At 41.7% G+C, this 20,599-nt stretch overlaps 9 protein-coding genes across 9 annotated transcripts; 6 read left to right on the top strand and 3 right to left on the bottom strand. All coding sequences in view use genetic code 12, as the record gives it.

Moving 5' to 3' along the window:
- Nucleotides 1-888: 888 nt before the first annotated feature.
- Nucleotides 889-2,425, top strand: PICST_33071 (predicted protein; the record flags this gene model as incomplete). The annotated part of the gene is made up of 2 exons (XM_001385921.1): nucleotides 889-1,018; nucleotides 1,047-2,425. The coding sequence occupies 2 exons, from the start codon at nucleotides 889-891 to the stop codon at nucleotides 2,423-2,425; spliced, it is 1,509 nt and encodes a 502-aa protein (XP_001385958.2).
- Nucleotides 2,426-2,539: 114 nt separating this feature from the next.
- On the bottom strand, nucleotides 2,540-3,934 carry ARG4 (argininosuccinate lyase; the record flags this gene model as incomplete). Its single annotated transcript, XM_001385576.1, has 1 exon — nucleotides 2,540-3,934. The coding sequence occupies one exon, from the start codon at nucleotides 3,932-3,934 to the stop codon at nucleotides 2,540-2,542; it is 1,395 nt and encodes a 464-aa protein (XP_001385613.1).
- Nucleotides 3,935-5,477: 1,543 nt separating this feature from the next.
- PICST_62133 (predicted protein) lies at nucleotides 5,478-7,802 on the top strand (the record flags this gene model as incomplete). Its single annotated transcript, XM_001385920.1, has 3 exons — nucleotides 5,478-5,615; nucleotides 5,640-6,375; nucleotides 7,381-7,802. The coding sequence occupies 3 exons, from the start codon at nucleotides 5,478-5,480 to the stop codon at nucleotides 7,800-7,802; spliced, it is 1,296 nt and encodes a 431-aa protein (XP_001385957.2).
- Nucleotides 7,803-8,593: 791 nt separating this feature from the next.
- SYN3 (Asparaginyl-tRNA synthetase, cytoplasmic (Asparagine--tRNA ligase) (AsnRS)) lies at nucleotides 8,594-10,255 on the bottom strand (the record flags this gene model as incomplete). Its single annotated transcript, XM_001385575.1, has 1 exon — nucleotides 8,594-10,255. The coding sequence occupies one exon, from the start codon at nucleotides 10,253-10,255 to the stop codon at nucleotides 8,594-8,596; it is 1,662 nt and encodes a 553-aa protein (XP_001385612.2).
- Nucleotides 10,256-11,661: 1,406 nt separating this feature from the next.
- Nucleotides 11,662-13,797, top strand: YHI0 (proline-tRNA ligase; the record flags this gene model as incomplete). Its single annotated transcript, XM_001385919.1, has 2 exons — nucleotides 11,662-12,132; nucleotides 12,154-13,797. 2 exons carry the CDS (start codon nucleotides 11,662-11,664, stop codon nucleotides 13,729-13,731), a joined length of 2,049 nt encoding a protein of 682 aa, XP_001385956.2.
- A 65-nt stretch (nucleotides 13,798-13,862) lies between these two features.
- On the bottom strand, nucleotides 13,863-14,831 carry HIS9 (histidinolphosphatase; the record flags this gene model as incomplete). The annotated part of the gene is made up of 1 exon (XM_001385574.1): nucleotides 13,863-14,831. One exon carries the CDS (start codon nucleotides 14,829-14,831, stop codon nucleotides 13,863-13,865), a length of 969 nt encoding a protein of 322 aa, XP_001385611.2.
- Nucleotides 14,832-15,415: 584 nt separating this feature from the next.
- On the top strand, nucleotides 15,416-17,017 carry SYN4 (asparaginyl-tRNA synthetase; the record flags this gene model as incomplete). Its single annotated transcript, XM_001385918.1, has 1 exon — nucleotides 15,416-17,017. One exon carries the CDS (start codon nucleotides 15,416-15,418, stop codon nucleotides 16,949-16,951), a length of 1,536 nt encoding a protein of 511 aa, XP_001385955.2.
- A 269-nt stretch (nucleotides 17,018-17,286) lies between these two features.
- On the top strand, nucleotides 17,287-17,523 carry PICST_48982 (predicted protein; the record flags this gene model as incomplete). The annotated part of the gene is made up of 1 exon (XM_001385917.1): nucleotides 17,287-17,523. The coding sequence occupies one exon, from the start codon at nucleotides 17,287-17,289 to the stop codon at nucleotides 17,521-17,523; it is 237 nt and encodes a 78-aa protein (XP_001385954.1).
- A 1,089-nt stretch (nucleotides 17,524-18,612) lies between these two features.
- On the top strand, nucleotides 18,613-20,349 carry PICST_33064 (ubiquitin--protein ligase; the record flags this gene model as incomplete). Its single annotated transcript, XM_001385916.1, has 1 exon — nucleotides 18,613-20,349. One exon carries the CDS (start codon nucleotides 18,613-18,615, stop codon nucleotides 20,347-20,349), a length of 1,737 nt encoding a protein of 578 aa, XP_001385953.2.
- Between the last annotated feature and the right edge of the window lie 250 nt (nucleotides 20,350-20,599).

The following is a 20,599-nucleotide window of genomic DNA, read 5'->3' as shown; positions in this document are numbered from 1 at the left end:
GATGCATTTCATCTTATCAGCAGGCGGAGATAGCTGTGGGAGCATGCACAGTAATCTGGGGTGTACGTCATGATGACAGCAGCTGATGGTAACCATTGCAGAGAGCACTAGAGAGAAGACGCTGTCTCTAGCAAAGAGCTTCCCTACATTATTTCCGCCCGATAATAAATTCTAACTACACCACGGCAATATACAACTATCGTCACTAATCTCACTTTGAAAGGCTGAGGGCGTAGTGCTGCAGGAGAAGGCTCGTGGCAACATCAGAGTATCTGGTCCAAATAGAAAATAAGAACAAAAGAACAAGATGATGGCTGAAAGATACGAGCCAGAAACAAGAAATGAGACTAGGGCAGAAAAGCTGTAGGCGGCGGCAAAATAAGAAAAGAGATTTCATCCCAAATAAAGATCAAAAACAAAAAATAATAGCCGCCGGTAATTGGAATTTAGATTAATGTGTACCAACAAAGATTTGCAGATTTACATATTTACATATTTACAGAATTAGAGAATTGCCGATTTACAGCTAACCATCGCAGCCTTTTGCAAGCTCCATCCTGTTAGGAAAAGCGTTCCGAGCCAGTTTGCTTTATTGTGCAATGATACCGATGAAGCTTCCGCTCGCTCCAGCCCCACATTAATTACACACTAATTCTCACTATTTACACGCCAATTGAAGTCTTTTTCCTTCCTGCTCTCACTATTTTTTCACAGTTATTGTTTTCTCTAGGCTATATACACCATCCGTCTATTATTACCTATGTACTCTGGTCTATATACACAATCCTAACCATCTCTGCTATCCCCTCATGCTGCTTGTAATGACACACACCTGCATGTCCCAGACAAAGCCTCCGTAATCTTGCAGTGGGTCCCCTCTCTAACACAATGGCTTTAGTCTGGAGATCAGATCATGAAAAAGACACTCCGGCCATCTCGATGCTAGATTTATATAAAGATCCGGGAACCCCAGCAAAAGTTGGCCTCGTTAGACCTGCCTATTTTATATACGTTTGTTGTGAGTGCCGGCTTTACCTGACTTATAGACATGCTCAACCTCAACTATACTCTCCCTCCATCTGGTTCGAGCAATAATGCGCTTTCCCACGCAGCTCTGATGCGCTCGCAGAAAGCGCAAGATAGCGAAGCCCCAAATGCCACCAAATACGATAGTACCAATGAAATAGCAAGCTCTAGCTTCCAAGAAAATGGCAACGACGATCTCAATAGCAATGCCAAACGCAACAGTCTTGGAAATGACATCATTGCCAATGAAAACAGAAGTCCCAAGTCTACCAACTCTTACTCCACCACATCTCCTCCCCGGACTTCACATAGAAGATCCAATTCTCTTCTCCACACTCCAGCGGACTCTAGCTTCTATCCAGTCTCTGGAGAACACTCTTCACGCAAGGGTTCTATCCCCACCCCTCCGGACCTGCCTATGTCTCCTTACACGCTTGGTTCGTCGTTCAAGCCTCTGTTGATGCTGACTCTGGGCCAGACCCAAGGGACTGCGCCTACTATAGATCTTGACCAGGTAACACATGCCTCAGCTACATTCCAGCGCCGCTTGAGCCAGGGCTCATCTCCCTTATTACAGACCATTCCCAACGACCTGATATCGGCATACACATACAACTACCGCCCTGTCAAGGGTAGTTCGCTCAAAAAGGATCGTTCCTCCACGAACAGTTCCGCAGACAATTCTTCGCAAATAGAAGAATATTCAAACATCAGCCCTTCTAGCTCCGACAGCTACACATTATCCAACAGTTCTACATTCAACAGTGTGGCTTCTTCTACTACCAGCTCCGCTACTTTTGGTATGGGAACTGATTTAGGTGGAAACAGAAACGGAAATAGCGATCGTCTTTTCAGCCATTCATGTCGAGCACAACCAAATTTTCCATTCTACTACTGTCCCAGAAGAGGCTCTTACTCAAAAAAGTCGCCAGCCACAGATGCTGTGCCTACATATACCCAGGGATGGGATATCATACCCCCACTGGCTGGGGGAAACGATATCAGTCCCAAATGTTCTACGACCGACGAACCTAACTCGGTGAGACGCTACAAGTCGTTGGGTCCAAGTTGGCTGGGGAAAAGGAACGCCGACTCTAAGAAGCTGGCGCATAGAATTACCGAGTATCTGGACGATACACCCAACCAGCTGGAAAATGAGTCAGACAATGAAGAAAAGGCATTATTGCAGAAGAAAGTACTCGAGGATCCAAACTTGTTTCCTGAGACTTCCAAGTCACTCCTAGCTAAGTTTTGCCCCAATGATTTGGGTGATGCCAACCCCAAGTGTCCCAAGAAAGCCAGCAAGTTGGGAAGGACGTTGCTGAAACTCAAGGGTAGAAGCGGCAATATTGACACCAATACCAAGGTCCAGAAAGCAACAGGAGACTTGAAAAGTTAGGAACACTTCAGTCATTGCTTAGGATTTTAGTTGGCATTGTTTACTACGGTATTTTAACGGTTATTTTAATAAAACTTTATAGAAAAGGATAATAATATATACTGAACGTTTAATCTATTGTAATTTGCTGGCTAAATTGGCCAACTGCTTGAGAACAGCAGACTTGGCAGTACCACCAGTGGCATCTCTTCTTTCAACACTGACTTCGAAGTCAAATACATCTTTGACGTCTTCACCAAATCTGGCATCGATTTTTTGGAACTGTTCCAACGTCAACTTGTCAATACCAGAAACCTTGAGGTCTTCAGCGGTCTTGACACATTCACCAGAGATGTGATGGGTTTCTCTGAATGGAACACCTTTTCTGACCAAGTAGTCAGCTAAGTCGGTAGCCAACATATCCATGGTCAAGGCACCTTCCATCTTTTCTTTATTGATGGCCAAGGTGGAGATGACACCGGTAGCAATCAATACAGAGTGCTCAACAGTAGTGAGAGCATCGAATAATGGCTCTTTGTCTTCTTGCATATCCTTGTTATAGGTAGATGGAATAGATTTGATAGACATCAAGAAACCAGACAAGGAACCGTAGACACGACCAGACTTTCCTCTTAACAATTCCAAGGAGTCTGGGTTTTTCTTCTGAGGCATCAAAGATGAACCGGTAGAATAGGCATCGGCCAATTGAACGAAGCCAAACTCAGCCGTAGAGTAGATGATCAAATCCTCCGAAAAACGAGAGATATGGTTCATAAACAAAGTGGACCAGAACAAGGTTTCGACAACAAAGTCACGATCAGAAACAGCTGCCAAAGAGTTACCAATAGGGGCTTCAAAGCCCAAACCTTCAGCTAAGAACTCTCTGTCGATACCATATGGATGACCAGCCAAGGCACCAGATCCTAGAGGAGATTGGTTGACTCTTTCCAAGATCTGTTTCAATCTCTTGTAGTCCTCGGTGAAGTAGGTGGCATACATGGATAACCAATGAGACCATCTGATAGGCTGAGCTCTCTGCAAGTGAGTGTAACCTGGCATCAAGACATCGATTTCCTGTTCAGCTCTCTTCAAGATGGTGGTGACAAAGTTGGCTACAAGTTCCAACAACTTGGTCAAGTTCTCACGGACGTAGATTCTCATGTCTGTAGCCACCTGGTCGTTTCTAGACCTACCAGTATGGACCTTTCCAGCAATATGTTTACCTATTATTTCTCCCAATCTTCTTTCGTTAGCAGTATGTATGTCTTCATCTCCTGGCTTTTCAACAAAGGAGTCGGAAGCCCATTCTTTCTTGATCTCTTCCAAACCGCGATGGATCTCAGCGAGCTCTTCATCGTTGATCAAACCAAGCTTATTTAAGCCCTGGGTGTAAACCTTGGTACCAGTCAAATCGGCTTCATACATTATCTTATCATAAGGCAAGGAAGCATTGTACAAGTCCATCAAGGGATCGGACTTACCAGTAAATCTACCTCCCCACAATCTGTTTTCAGTTGGTTTTTGGGCCATTGTTGCTTACTAAGTTCTCTATATGTTGATTCAAGCGAAGACTACTTGAAAAGAGCAATTGATGAAGTCGGGGAAAAAAGACAATTTATATTTCCAAATTTTTCACCTGTTCACTGATTCATCACCGCGCTTAGCAAAAATTTTCACCCGATTGCCTAATTGGGACTGAACACTGAGTCATAGTGCGAAGCGAATGGGTGCAAACCACACTAACTAAATCTTTCAGTATAGATGGTACAAGATACGCTTTGCAAATTGGTTAATTAGAGATATATCTTGCTGAGATGGTTTTTACAATTGTTTAAATGAACAATGTCTAAGTTTATGGAGTTATTCTACATCCAGCAATGCTTGGGCAAAGAATATAAAGACAGATTGATAGCCAATTACTATTATTTGTAGAACCATTAATTCAACAAATTAAACTGAAATCATATATTGAACCAATTAACGAATATTATCGATAATTACGTAATTGTTGGAGTACGAATTTCTATCTCATTAGTTTATAATAGGAAATGATAGAATAAGTGTAAGAGTAGGAGGATACGCTGGCAAAGAACATAGGTGGAAAAAGTGGATGAGACTTAGCAGAAGGCTCGAAACAGGATAATGTTGTGCCAGTGTCAATCTAGACCAATTCAATCACAAACTCTACCATTAGGGTTACAAGCAATTCAAGGATTCAAGGACTACTAAATACAGTTCTCTTCAGTGGAACAATACTACCATAAACAGATAGACTAGAACACTTCTCAAATTGCTACCGAACTGCTTCGAAACGGCGCCATCTAGACAACGCTTTTATAAAAAGAACAGGCCCAGAGTTAAAGGACAACAATGGACAATTCGAATCACAAAGGCACTCCTCTTAGAAGCCAGAAATCTCGCGTACGAAGACGGCAGTCCTACACTGCCTCCACGTTTCGAGATTCCCGAAACAGCCTCCTATGACGTTGCACTCGCTTTCATGTACCTCAATCTATGCCTCGAACTAAAACTGTCTAAAGTGCTACGGATGCCATAACATACCAGCCTCATACAGATTTCGGTTGTGAGCCCATACTCATTGTTGACACTTGTCTCTTTTCTTCTAAAAAGCACATCATAGCACATCATGAGCAGGATACTCTTTGCTAAGAGCTAACAACATCTACAACTGAGTTATCTAATATCAGATCCTCGTCATGGGCTGGAAAAGTCCAAGTATTGCTGAGATTATGTACTGTTTAGACAGGTGTTTTGACATCTGTTCTATGCGCTGAGTGAGGCTCAATATGCGCGAAGCGCGTATTTGTGTGCTGCATTTTTGCACCTGTTTCGCAACAGAATCCATTGATCCAAAGAGCTTCTTTCCATTATTTGGATGGCATGATCACAATAACCAAGTTGAAACATCTTTAGAATGTAAACAATTATAATTTGGCTGTGCCTTACAGAAACATGTTAATCTGTATAAATACTCTAGTGTTCTTCGCCATAAAAGAAAATGTACAAGATGCCAACATCTGTATAGTAGTTCATTATTCATTCGCTTATACCAATGAAGTACATCAACAGTTTACTCTTTCTCTCATATCCATTATTTGTCATTGCAGGTAATGGTGGTTTCATTAAAGTACCCTTTGACGTTAAGAAAGGAGCTGGTGTTCGTACTTCACCCATTATTAACAAAGAACAAGTTGATCCGGGTGAAGATGTTCAGATGAAAGACGTTCAGGACACTGTCGATGTGGACTTGACCCTGAGAGCCACATTCTATTCGGTTAACCTCAATATTGGAAGTAATGGTGACAGTGTTGAGGTATTGCTAGACACAGGGTCTTCCGATCTTTGGGTTGTTGGTGCAGACAATGAAGATTGCCAAGTCAATGGTGGACCCAACGACTGTAACCAATATGGAACTTTTGATGAACAGAACTCGACCTCGTGGACGACCAATCAACAGGTTTTTTCTATTAAATACGCAGATAACACCACTGCCCAAGGCTACTATGGTCAGGACAAGATCGACTTTGGCGATGGAATGGTGTTGAGCACAGGAACTTTTGCCGTAGCAAACCAAAGCAATGACACTTTCGGTGTTTTCGGCATTGGCTTCGAGGCAAATGAAGCAACTGCCAACAAATACACCAATATCCCTTCTTCACTCAAAACGGAGGGCCTCATAAATAAGGTTGCATATTCTCTCTATATCAACTCTGAGAATGCTACCACTGGTTCAATTTTGTTTGGAGGAATCGACAATGCCAAGTATCAAGATGACTTGGTTCCAATTAATATTGTGCAAAATAACGGTGAATACTCAAAAATGCAAATACATTTGTCATCTATTAAGGTCTGCCTCAACAATTCCTGTTCTGATGTTGCAAACTCCCCGCTGAATAGTTTGTCTTCTTCATCTTCCGTTTCATCGTCTTCTTTGTCTTTCTCATCTGATGGTTCCACATTTTCCTCGACTCAATTACAAACAGAGACAATTGAGAGTGTTTCAGAGGTTTCATCTCAACACTCCTTGTCTACAGAGTCAAAATCTCAATCTGAAGCTCAAATCATTTCTTCTCCAGAAACCGCTTCTTCCTCCGATTCAGTTTCTTCCATTGTTTCTGCTTCTGAAATTGAGTTGACCACTTCTTCATCGTTGCCTTCTTCCTTATCGTCTCCATCTTTATCTTCAAGAACTTCTTTTTCGACTTCAATGGATTCTCCAATTCCTTATTATTATACCCCACAAACTAGTCCAACTGAAGAAGTGGAAACAACATCCCCTTCTACGTTAATCTCTACATCAACGAATGCACCAGTATCTCTTTCAAAATCAGTCCCAGCCCTGGAACCAATAACCACGAGCTCAGAGATATCATTGGTCCAGGCTACTTTGACAAATATCATACCATCTCTTTCCACCTCTTCAAGTATAGGCCACACCGTTGTTGACCTACCTCCCGTTATCAAGACTGTTACTAATACAATAACTGCAGCTACCTCGACCGTTATTATACCATTTCCTTCTAAGTCAATATCTGGCGAGGACTACACCGTTGCACTCTCACCTCCAGACTTCGATACCACTCTTCAATCTGTCGTAGTTCAAGCTTCAACAAACATCGAGCCTTCTCCTTTGACTTCTTTAGCAGCAGAGGGGTATACCGTTGCTGATTTCCCCCCAGACTTCACAACAACTACAGCCCTTCAATTTCATCCCACGACTCTCAAAACTATCACTATTGGAACATATACTGTTGCTGCTTCTACGTTGGCTGCTTCTACTGTTTCTCCCCAAGCTCGAGAAAAGGACCAACCAGTCTCTACTGAGGACATAGAATCATGGCTCGAACAAGTTAGACAACTAATGAGCGCCTTATCTCAAATGGCTAAACAGTTAGCAGGCAACAATGGCACCCAACCAATTGAGAATGTGGATTTACCTGTTGTCTCAAAGAGAGAAGATGGGGTAGTTGACACCGCTAATGCTCCATTCATGATAGATTCTGGCTCAACCTATTGCGATTTTCCGAGCCAAATTATCACGAGCATTGCTGATCAAGCGGCTCCTGGTTATCAATATTCACAAGCTCTTGGAGGAAACGAAGTTCCTTGTTCTCTTAAGGACGATGGAAATAGCCTTCAACTTACCTTTGACAACAAAAAAATGATTGAAGTTCCATTCAAGGATTTAATTCTAGACAAGACAAACCCATCTACCGGGGCACCAGCATGTATCCTCAAGTTGGGCTACAGTGACTATTCTGTACTTGGTCTTGACTTCTTGAAACATGCATACACTGTTTTCAATCTTGACGACAAGACTATTTCTCTAGCTCAAATGATTTACACTCAAGATGAAAATATTTCTGCTATTGAATGAATGGACTTATGTCCATTAGAATACCCAAAATTAGTTAGCCTTTTCATTTAAAATTCTGCACTAAAAATTGTAAAATAGATAATCTTACCTGACAGTAATACAGTTTCGTAACACATTCAACAAAACCTGAGCTCTACCATTTTGATGTCAATCTACAGTAACCTTACAGTCTCATTTCTCTCAAATTCATCCAACTTCTGTCAGGATGGTGTACCGAAAATACTTTTCAATATACAAGTAAATGACGTCGTGGCTATGGACTGTTTAAATGCCCATGTTATTCCATCTATTGCCGTTGAGCCTCAATGTTAGGCTAATTTTATGGAACCTGTGTTTACCAATGCGGTAATCTGGCCGCAACCTCAATCTTGCATAAACACTATCTGTGTGGACTCTGCTATTCGTTCCAGGAGCCTTCATGAAGGCTGCTTAGTCTGGAAAGAGCGAAAAGTTCCTGGATCATGAGCTGTTTTGGAATCATGATTGAAAGAATACCAGAAGAGTAAGTCGTGTTTGAGAAGAGGCCAAAATTACTAAAAGAACTATTACTAGAATTAGATGGAGTCATTAGACTTGTCAGTATTGACATCTAGGAATAGTGGAACGACAGCAGAACTGTAGCACTATAATGGCAGTCGTACAAACATTTTGTATAATATGAACAAAATTGCTTATCAAAGAACAATTATTTGAGCCAAGCACCCCTAACAGTTCTCTGCGCTCTAAGGAAGTTTACAAGTTTATTGAGTTAAACTATATACGATGACAATAACAATAATAACAATTCAACCTCATGGCTTACATCTACCGGTGAATCTAGGATACAAGGAACAGTCTCTAACTGTGAATCTATCACACAACCAAGCTAAAATTCTTTCAGTTCCCAATCCATAACCACCATGAGGACAGGTACCGTACTTTCTCTGGTCAGTGAACCAGTAGTAGGAGTCTAAGTCCAACTTTTCTCTCTTGATAGCAGCAATCAATTCGTCGTAGTCGTAAGTTCTCATAGAACCACCAGTGATTTCACCGACGTTTGGCATTAATACATCAACAGACTCGGTGACTCTTGGATCGTCTTTGCATTTTTGCATGTAGAACGACTTGATTTCAACAGGGAAACGGATCAACAAGATGGGTGTTCCGATGGTGTCAGTCATCTTACGTTCAGCAGCTTCAGCGATATCGTCACCAAACTTGAACTTTTCACCTTCTTCGTTTGGAATGCCGTGTTCGTTCAACCATTCTAAAGCATGGATATATTCCATTCTCAAGAAAGGCGTCTTTGGAGGTTGGAAGTCTGGGTTCAACTGCTTGATCAAAGGACCAGCAACTTCATCTTCAAGTACGTATTGTACTGTTTTGGTGATGAGACGTTCCAAATGTGACAACAAGTCGTCAAATTCTATGAAAGCAAGCTCAGACTCAATATGGGTGTACTCAGAAAGATGTCTTCTGGTATGGGACTTTTCGGCACGGAAAGATTCTTGGACACAGTATACGTCACCAAGAGCTGGCAAGCATGTTTCCAAATACAATTGCGATGACTGGGTCAAGTATGCTTCCTCGCCATAGTAGTCCATCTTGAACAAAGTAGATCCACCTTCTACTTGGGTTTGAACCATACAAGGAGGAGTTACTTCCAACAAACCTTCCTCAGCGAAAAAACGTCTGATAGCCCTCAACAAGGAAGCTCTGACTTTCATTACAGCTGATAAAGTCTCACCTCTCAACGTTAAATGACGCTGGTCCAACAATAATGAAGGATCGGAGTTTTCCGGAGCTTTGTTGGTAAAGGATTCGTCTCCAGAAGGAGCTAAGCCTACAACCTCATAGTAATCGGCCTTCAATTCTACACCACCAGGTGCAGACTTGCCCTCAGGCAACTTGGAAATAACTCCCTTGATAACTACAGTGGACTCAATGGTCAATTCCTGAGTCTGACGGGCTTTGGCCAAGTCACCTGACAAGACAGCCTGGATGAAGCCAGTACCGTCTCTTAAGGTTATGAAAGCTACACCCTTTTGCAATCTCAAACGGTGAACCCAACCTTGGACGGCAACTCTTGTTTCCAAGTTCTCTTGGATGGCTCTCAATTTGATTTTCTTAGCAGCTGGCAACTTTTCGTCTTCAACGATTTTGATCAAGTCCAATTCAGCAAGCTTCTTAGCTTGTTCCTCGGCTTTTTTAGCTTGTTCTTCGGCTGCTTTGGCCTGTTTTTCCAACTTCTTCTTGATTCCGTCAGCACCTTTCTTGGCCTTTTTTAAAGCAGAGGCAGAAATCTCGACATAGGCGAACTCTTCGGACTCTTCTACCTGCTTGTAGAGGTAGATGGTGGCTTCTGGCAGGGAGTAGGAAGCATAGGCAGGCGTGAGAAATGGCTTTTCTTCGGTACCGAACCCAGCAGCTGAGTCGTCCGTACCGGCTTTTTCGTTAACATATACTTTGGACATGATTGTTGGGTGCCAAAATGAAATATAGTACAGAGGAATTGAACGGCTTATATGTGAATAATGTTGAAGATAAAGATTTTGGAATTTTTCACTCCTGTATGGGGTGCAAAAAAATGCGTCATAGTGTTCTGAGGATTACTGAGAGAGAGATAAAGAGTGAAGACGAGATAGAGATGGAGTATTTGATGACAGTGTCAGAATTGGCAGTTATACGTTGATGATGGCTATGTTGACAAATGCATCATCTGTAATTTGTTGTTGAATTCTCTTGTGTCTCAATTGGATTGCGAACAACATCAAATATGGTAACACAGAAAAGGGGCTTCTTAGCGAGAACTTGCTAGTCGTGATTGAGTCAACTGGTGTTCTGGAAGCCATAAGCGAGTGACTCATTACCCTTCACCCATTTTGACATGTTCAGATAGAGGATATACAGTATTGTTGTCAGGTTAGTCACCCTGTGACACCGCTATACAAGTCACGGATGCTCAATAAAGCATCTGAAGTGAGAAACCAAAGAGAGAAGCTCTACTTCAGTGAAAAGCCAACCAGTTCTACAATTGGATTCGTAGTCTTTACTACGGCATTAATCAAATGCACACAGTGATTGAATATAGTATTTTGTCATCACTGTCATTTCCTAAACAACTTTCTTGTCCAGACTTCCAGAAGTAGTTCACTCTCAGCATTGAAATGAGAATTGCAAATGGTTCAAACAATACGTAAAAGTGAGACTTTTGGGATTATATTTCACCAGCATTGTCACTGCATGACCTATTGTTTGCATTGGGTGTAGTTGCAGAAGGTAGATTACAAGTTTCAATGTTCTGATTTGGGTGCAAATTTGTTGCTCTGGGCACTGCTTCTTCATCCAGAGCTGCTAATTTGCGTATTAGAGGAATATCGTAAAAACCGATTCTGAACTTTCTGTATCTCAAATGGCCAAGGAAAATAGATTATGAATCTTCAATGAAGTCATTCAATTGATTATAATGGGTGGTTTTTGCTGGACAAGTGCTGTGGTAGACACCACCACTAAGAAAGTACACGGACAAAATTCTCAGTGTAAAAAAAGAAGAGTTCGTTAAGACACCTAATCTCTACTCAACAATGCCTATCGCTAGTATATGTCTGTAGCTTCTTGCTGGTATTCACCATCTATCCCCATCTTACACCAATACACTCAGAGCACTCTCACTTCCGTTCTCGCTATATTTTGCAGTATTTTCTCTCTCTGTAGCGGCTCTCTCTCAGCGTATTTTCTCTCCCAGCTATCTCTTTTTTTTCGGTGCGAAAAATTCATTTTGATTTCGTCTCATTCTAGCTCAATCAACTTTTCACAGCCAACCTTCACTTTTTTCTTTGATCTTTTCTTACTATTAAGTCTTCATTCCTCTTCCTCTATCATGGCCTTAGCTTCCTCATTGGCTGCCTTGTCATTGGCCACCGTGGCCGACTCGTCTGCTGTAGAAACCAAGACGGTCGTTTTCAAGCCCAAGACTGCCAAAACTGCTGTTCCCGTGCCAGTTCTTCTTTTCGCTCTTCAATCCACCGAAACACCCTCCAACGTTCTCGCCAAAGCTGCTGCTGTCAAGGAGCCTCGTGTGGCCAAAGAAGACTTGGTTGTCGAATTCTTCAAGGTCTCCCCTAAAGAGGTCTCAATCGCTAACTTGGACAAGCTGTTGGCTGGCAAAATCAAGATCGTATTGGACTCCCAAATTGCCAACGCCGATGACGAATTGGTTCTTTCACTTGTCACCGAGTCAGGAGCCGCTGCCCTCAAAGCTTCCACTGCTGTCGAATACTTGAAGTCAACTGGTATCGAAACTGTCGTTGTTGACTTTGCTGCTGAAGCTGCTGCACTTGCTTCTGGTTCTGTTGCTGCTGAAAAGCCAGAGTCCAAGAAGAATTCCGCAAAGAAAGACGCTAAGAAGGATGCTGCTTTGGAAGACGCCAAGTTGATTGGTATCACTGTCGACAAGGCCAAGGACTTCTCGTCTTGGTACTCACAAGTCGTCACTAAAGGTGAGATGTTGGACTACTACGATGTCTCTGGTTGTTACATCTTGAGACCAAATTCCTATGCTGTCTGGGAAACCATCCAGGATTGGTTCAATGTGCACATCAAGAAGATGGGCGTCCAGAACTCTTACTTCCCCATGTTTGTCTCGCAAAGAGTGTTGGAAAAGGAAAAGGACCATATTGAGGGATTTGCTCCCGAAGTCGCCTGGGTAACCAGAGCCGGAAACTCGGAATTGGACGAACACATCGCCATTAGACCAACATCCGAAACCGTCATGTACCCATACTACTCCAAATGGATCCGTTCCCACAGAGACTTGCCATTGAAGTTGAACCAATGGAACTCAGTCGTTAGATGGGAATTCAAGCACCCACAACCATTCTTGAGAACCCGTGAATTCTTGTGGCAGGAGGGTCATACTGCCCATTTGACTAAGGAAGAAGCTGCTAAGGAGGTCGATGAGATTCTCGACTTGTACGCGCGCATTTACGAAGAGTTATTGGCTGTTCCAGTTGTCAAAGGTAAAAAGACCGAAAACGAGAAGTTTGCTGGTGGTGATTACACCACTACCGTTGAAGGTTTCATTGCTGCCACTGGAAGAGGTATTCAAGGTGCTACTTCGCACCACTTGGGAACTAACTTCTCCAAGATGTTCAACATCTCGGTCGAGAACCCTGATGGGGCTGATAAGCCAAGAGTGTTTGCCTTCCAAAACTCTTGGGGTTTATCCACTCGTGTTATTGGTGTGATGGTGATGACCCATTCTGATAACAAGGGGTTGGTCTTGCCTCCAAGAGTAGCTCAAACCCAAGCCGTTGTTATTCCAGTTGGTTTGACCTCAAAGACCACTGATGAACAAAGAAAGGCCATCAACGACGGTGCTGCTGACATTGAAGCCAGATTGAAGGCTGTCGATGTTAGAGCTATCGGAGACTACAGAGACATTTACACTCCAGGTTGGAAGTTTGCTGAATGGGAATTGAAGGGTGTTCCATTGCGTATTGAGTTTGGACCAAAGGACTTGTCTTCTGAACAAGCTACTGTGGTTAGACGTGACAACGGTGCCAAGTACACTGTCAAGTTGGCTGAATTGGAAACGCGCATTCCTGAGATATTGGAAGAGATGCAAAAGGGTTTGTTGGAAAAGGCTAGAAATGACTTCAACGAACACCGTATTGTTGTTGAAGACTGGAAGGACTTTGTTCCTACATTGAACTCCAAGAACGTGATTGTTTCTCCATGGTGTGGAGACAGTGAGTGTGAAGATGACATCAAGGACTCTTCTGCCACCAAGGACGATGGAGAAGAAGAAGAAGTCGACGAAAAGGCTCCATCCATGGGTGCCAAGTCGTTGTGTATTCCTAAGGAACAGCCTGAGTTGAAGCCAGGCCAAAAGTGTGTGAAGTGTGACAAGCCTGCTATCACCTACTGTATGTTTGGTAGATCATACTAATCCTGTAAGTAATAATCTTGTTGTTTGTATCCAGACTACGTGGCATGAATAAACGATGTATAGAATAAATTTGAAGAGTAGAATGTAGTTACAAAGTTATTTAGGTATTAAACTTTTAAGTATGTATTTGTCTATATTTCTTTATAGTGGTTCCAGAACTGTGAGTCGCTGAGTATTTCTACCAGGTGTGCAACCACAATGGTATTATTCTTCTCATCAAGGTCAAGACTATAAATAGTATCCAATTTGAGAGTATCAGTGATATATTGCCATACTTTATGGTAATTTAATCCGACTTGTTTAAGCCCATGAGAATCATCCGAAAGGCAGAATCTGGCACCACCATATTGAATGATAGCTTCAGCGATGTCTTTTTTTGGATATGGCGTATTCCAGCCCTTTCTTATAGCAGAAGAGTTGAGTTCAAAGAGGCCCCCGTAACTTTTGACCCGTTTAATATTTTCTACGATTAAGTTCCAGACTTCTGGCCAATCAATCTGGATGTCTACGTCTTCTAGCTTTTTCCCCGTGGAAGGGTCGATTTCGTTTTGAGGCAGAAACAATCGTATTAAGTCGAAATGACCGACCACCGTTGGCTGGAGTCTCGCTATCACTTTCCCCTGGAGTGAGAAGTAGTCTCTGTACAAGGCTCTGGTAGTTTTCTCTGTTGTAGCATTTCGAGCCTGGAGCCACAGCTCCACATCGAAGTCGATAGGGATTTCGTGGACGTGATGAACTGATCCTACGGTCATGTTGACGATGTTCTTATTTGTCTCCATAACCTGTTTGGAATATTCGATATGAGCTTCATTTATGCCTTCTACTTCGTATCCAACAAGAATCTTGAGGGTAGTTTTTCTATAATGTAGTTGCAACTTGGCAGCGTGAGCCAAGTAACGGACAAAAGTGTCTGACAAGTCGGTCACAGTGTACTTGAGATCGTATTCTTCAGGGTAGATGAACTTGGAATCCAATCGTGGCATGTGTTCTGTGAGACAGAATATGGTGAAGCCTCGGGAGTGTGCTAATTGTACAATGGAATCTAGAGAATCCACAGCATGCGCTACGTAATCTCCACTGTGGGAGTGGTGAGAATGCATTGGGGAGGAAAGGCAGCTGGCTATAATTGACAGAGTTTTGGCTGCAATTGTGGAGAGTTGAAGAAAATGTTTGAAATGAAGAATTATGATTTGCAACTAGATCAAGAGAAAAGTTACTGCTGTAGTCATGGTGGATGAGTCAAAATAGTGACGAGAGATAGCGAGAAAATAGTTCAGGAGAAAAGTGAGAATAGCGAGAAATTAGTGGTGGAAATAGTTCAGTAATTATAAAGTGAAAAGAGATTCGTTGTAAGAAGAAATGAATATTCATGTCAAATAAAGACAGCTTCCAGTATGGAAATATATGAAAGCTGTCAATGTCCAAATTTAAGATATACGATGGATTTTAGTCATTTTGGGTGATTTCAAACAGAGATGATTTCTCTTCTTATAGTGGGTATATTTCTGGATCCTTATGGGGGTGTCGCTCGCTATAATAATTATCGGACCAGTAAATTTAGCGAGGTCTCATTCTCCGGCTTATATTTGATCTACTGCTACGATCACAATTTTTCATTCTTTGCACCCGTCACAGGCAGAAAGCAGCTACCATAGACCACACTCTCTTTATATCCAATGCGACCATGAATCAACTTTTCAAAACTTCCAGACAGTACAGGCGTTTGCCAATTTTTCGTTCGATTTTTCACTCTCAAAAGTACTTTTCTTCACTTACTCCTACCATCAAGGACTTACTAGCTAATCCACCACTGCCAGACTCAACGATATTAGCTCAGGGTCATATCAAGTCAATTAGACAGGGCAAGAGTGCCGGGTTCATCGACTTGTCGGACGGCTCAGCCCATTTGAGCTTGAACGTGATAGTGAAAAATCCATTAGAAGTGCTATCTAAATTACAATTGAAAGTCGGACAGAGCATTCAGGTTCAAGGAAAATGGGTAGAGTCTCAGGGAACTCAAGATTATGAGATTGTCTACAATTTTGAAGATGTGGCACATAGCCTTCGTGTAGTTGGAGATGTTTCGGAGCAGTATCCTATCCAGAAGAAGTCGCTGTCGTACCAGTTCTTGCGAAACCATCCGACATTGAGACACAGAACTTCAACGTTGGCTTCCTTGCTTCGTTTCAGATCATTTGTAGAATCACTGTTGTTTGAATTTTTCAACGGCAACAGCTTCACCAAGGTAGTGCCACCACTCATCACCAGCTCAGACTGTGAGGGTGCTGGTGAGCAGTTTTCTGTAGAGTCTTTGTCTAAGCTCAATGAAAGTAGAAACAAGACGACTTTGCTGTCTGAAGATCACTTCTTTGGAAAATCCACCTATTTGACGGTATCAACACAGCTCCACTTGGAAGTGTTGGCGTTGTCGTTGAATCGAGTATGGACTTTGACTCCTTGTTTCAGAGCCGAAGACTCCAATACCAATCGCCATTTGAGCGAGTTCTGGATGTTGGAAGCCGAAATATGCTACTTGGGCGACTTGAACCAGTTGACTTCTTTCACTGAAGATATGATTAGACACGTTGCCAACTCTTTGAAGCAGTCTTGCAATGACAGCAGTATTTCTGGCGGAGCTGTAGATCTTCTTGGTTCACGATTCAACAAGGAAGATGTAGAGTTGATGAAGAATAGATGGGATACTGTCTTGAGTGAAGCACTGTGGCCATCCATCACTTATACCGAGGCAGTTGAGATTATTAACAGAGTCATGAACAAAGGAAGACTGAAAAATCGCTTGCAGTGGGGGGATTCTATCCAGACTCCTCATGAGAAGTGGCTTGCTGGAGAATATTTCAAATCGCCAGTATTTATCACCGATTACCCTACTGCCGAGAAGCCCTTCTATATGCCCAAGTCCAAGAACTTCGATCCGCAGAGGCCAACAGTGGCATGCTACGACTTGATATTGCCTGAAATAGGCGAGCTCGTAGGAGGATCCATGAGAGAGCATAACTACAATAATCTTGTGGAAGAAATGAAAAACAGAAATATGAACCTTGACGAAATGCAATGGTATTTATCTACCCGTGAAAACGGTACAGTACCTCATGGAGGATTTGGCATGGGATTTGAGCGGTTGATAGCATACTTATCGGGAATGGAAAACGTCAAGGAAGTGATACCATTCCCCAGAGTTCCTCAATCCTGTCATTGTTAGTTGTATATAGATGATTTATGTGGTGTCTTGTGAATAGAACATAATAGATTCATGACAATTTTTTGGTGTTACTTCAAATTTTTATGCAAATTTCATAGATCGTATCAAGCATGTCATATTATAGACATTTTCCATTTGTCACGGAAATGCTTTACATTGATCAAGCCGTCTTGCAAACCATGAATTTTGCAATCGTATGAATCATTCATTACGTAAGAATTTGGTGCCTGCAGGACATCAAATTTTCCAGGAAGACTTAAGTCTGGAGAAATCAAGGGCAAATAAGTTTCTGTTCCAGTATTGAACTCTTATAAGCTAAGACCACTACAGCAAAGATGGACCAATTAAATGTCAAGGAGCAACAGGAGTTCCAACAGATTGTTGAACAAAAGCAAATGAAGGACTTCATGAACTTGTACTCCAACCTTGTTTCCAGATGTTTTGAAGACTGTGTCAATGACTTCACTTCTGCCAACTTGTCGGCCAAGGAAACCAGTTGTATTGCCAAATGTTCTGAGAAGTTCTTGAAGCATTCTGAACGTGTTGGCCAGAGATTCCAGGAACAAAAGTAAGTAACAAATTATCTATTCAAGATTGATATTGAACATCTGAAATCATCATATAGCCATCGAGTGAGAGTGATCAAGACATATCTTTAAATTTATGTTTAGATTTACTTGAAGTTTATCACTATCTATTGATCGTGAAAGTGTGAAGATCAGTGTCAGTAGCCTTGTGTTTTAAGACTACTTGATGCAACAACGATGTCCAAAGGTCGTTCAGCTTGATTTCAGATTTCAGATTTCAGATTCCAAATCAAATTGAGACTTTTGCATGAGAATTTTACTAACATTTCTAGTGCCATGTTGATGCAAAGCATGCAAAAATAAGTCGATAGAACGGCGTATGCTGCTTGGGTAGCAGCAAGTGTATTTATTACTATTCTGTTCATAGGGCGCTGCCTGTTGTATATAAGCCAATAAAAGATATTTGAGAGGTTCTGGAAGTTTTGTAGTTCTGAGGTCTGATGACCAGAAAGATGATACAATATGATGCACAAGAGTGCAACGAGTGGCACATCATGAAACAATGATAACTTCGTAGAATATGAAATAGCCTAGAGAATTAACTAGGTGAGAGGTATGATAACTCACTATGAGAGGCGACAGAAGCTAGAACTAGAATCTTTACTATGGGAAGCTCGATGAAGTCTAAATAAAATATTATCCACTATAATGCTCCTGGTGGTTCTTTGTAGCTTTATGCCATTAAGTCTTGATGTCTCATAGTTTATAATTCTCTTCTACGACTACTGTAGGACTCTTGACTCTGTTAAACAAAGTGCGATTCTAGCTATTAGTCTTACCTTTGAAGTCTTAACTTTGAAGTCTTAACTATAGGAATCTTTACAAACTTCATTCTCAGAACTTAATAACAATTCTAGCTATGCTTGTATTTTCTTTGGAACTTTCTACTGTCTTTTTCCATAATCTCTTAATGGTGAGGCTCTTCACGATTCGTAACTATGAAATCCTTCCTTTACTCTTAAATTGTAAAAGCGCGAATCTCTGAAAATTTCAACTCTCCAGAATCTACAAACAGACTTGAACACCTTTATTACCTATAAGTAAACATATCCATCCGTTTTATCACAGACACGCATGCCTGGAACTGAACGTATTGGTCAGGATCTCGGGGTGATTCTCGTGGCGGCCACTGTCAACCAAGCCCTCAAACATTTTGGGAGAGATGGTGAGATTTCAATTGTCAAAATCAAGCTCAAGAATTTCGTTCTGGATTTGAACAAACTTGCCACCGCCTACAAGGCCCGATTTACTGCCAATAAGTACACTACGTATTTTGACAAGGAATTATTGATTAGTGTAGTGAAAAACTGCGTTCCTCTTGGAAAATTCGTCTCTATAACGTCTGAAGAAGTTATCATCACAGCTACCAACTTTGAAACTGACTTAAAAACAGCCGTGGCTACTGCTACGCTCAACTATGCTACGCTTTTAGTAAAGTATATCAACGACATCGATAAGATTCGCAGCCATGTCCTGGAAGAAAGAGCTGAAGCTGGCTTGGATAAGCTGGAGAATGCAGAAGTCAAGGAGGTAGAAATACAGAGTGAAGCAGAAAACGATGAAGCAGAAAATGAAGGTGAAAAAGATGATAATGACGAAGCAAATGAAGAGGTAGATGATAATGAAGAAAAAGAAGCAGAAAAAGAAGATGTAGAGATGGAAGATGTTAAAGAAAACGACCCAATAGATGAAAATATGAAGGAACTTGAGGAAGAAAACGAACATGCTGACGCGGAAAAGACAACACAAGAAATAAAACAGGACGTTGAAGTTGAAAAAGAGGAATCATCTTCGGAGTCTGAAAGTGAAGAAGAGGATGAAGAGGAAGACGAAGATGAAGAAGATGAAGAAGACAAAGCAGAAGCTGATGCTTCCAAGGAAGAAGTTGTAGAAGTCGAAAAGATCGAGGCTCCACAATTGAAGAGTCTTGATGACAATGAAGTGAATGACATTAATATAGAAGAGGAGGAAGAAGAAGTAAGTGTGGCTGAAGATGATGATGAAGTGGAAGAAGAAGACCATCAAGAGGATCAGAAGAAGATGGAAGTTGAGAACAAAGAACAAGAAAACTACGAAGAAACTGCAGTTGTAGAAAAAGATGAACAGGAAGCTGCAGAAGAGAAGAAAGAAGTAGAAGAACAAGAAAAGGAAGAAGCCGAGGATGATGGCGAGGGGGACGAAGACGATGACGAAGACGACGAAGAAGGTGTAGAAGAAGACGAAGAGGAAGAACAGGAAGATGACAAGGAAGAAATCGAGCAAGTTGAGAAAGAAAAGGTATCCGAAGAAGATGAAGAGGATGTTGAAGAAGTCGATAATGTGGAATCCCAACAAGTTAAACAGAATCTGGAAACATCTCAGGAAAGCGAATCTGAAGTGATATCTTCTAGAGAAGTTAGTTTAGAGCCAAAGCAAGAACCACCTTCTAGAAAACGATCTCGTTCACCTACAGCCACAGCACAAAGAAAGAGATTCCAGAATATAGCTGTTAATCTAATTGATAGCATACTGGCCCACCGGTACTCGCTGCCATTCTTACATCCAGTCAGCAGAAGAGATGCTCCTGAGTACTATGACGTCATCAAGGAGCCTAAGGATTTAAAGAATATCTTGAAAGCGGTCAAACTGAAGGTTGAACCTCCGGAGTATTTGCTGGTCAAACAGTTGGAGCGAGACATCATGCTTATGTTCGCCAACTGTGTGATGTACAATAAGTCAGATGAGGACTTGGTGCGGTTAACAAGAAGCATGAAGAATGAGGTCAACAACATCTTCAAGATGTTTGAGGATGCTGAACTGGAAATGAAGTGATGTGTGTTTACTGGACATTTGTATACTATGTAATATATAACAAGAGCTTAGAAGTAAGTGGACAATATAGTTTCTTCTCACTTAATGCTACTAAATGGCTATACTATAATATTCCAATAATCAATGCTACTCAATGGGACGTACTATTGCAATATGTTATTGCCACTACCAGTTGTAATCTACTGTACTAAACCATGTCTAGCACTAATAGTACTCTAGTAGTTATTACAATTTTCACTTTATACCGTCT

Source organism: Scheffersomyces stipitis, chromosome 6 (genome assembly GCF_000209165.1).
Source record: "Scheffersomyces stipitis CBS 6054 chromosome 6, complete sequence".
In the NCBI taxonomy this organism is placed as follows: Eukaryota; Fungi; Ascomycota; class Pichiomycetes; order Serinales; family Debaryomycetaceae; genus Scheffersomyces; species Scheffersomyces stipitis.
Note: the sequence above shows the minus strand (reverse complement) of the source record. Positions and strands in the feature narration are given on the sequence as shown.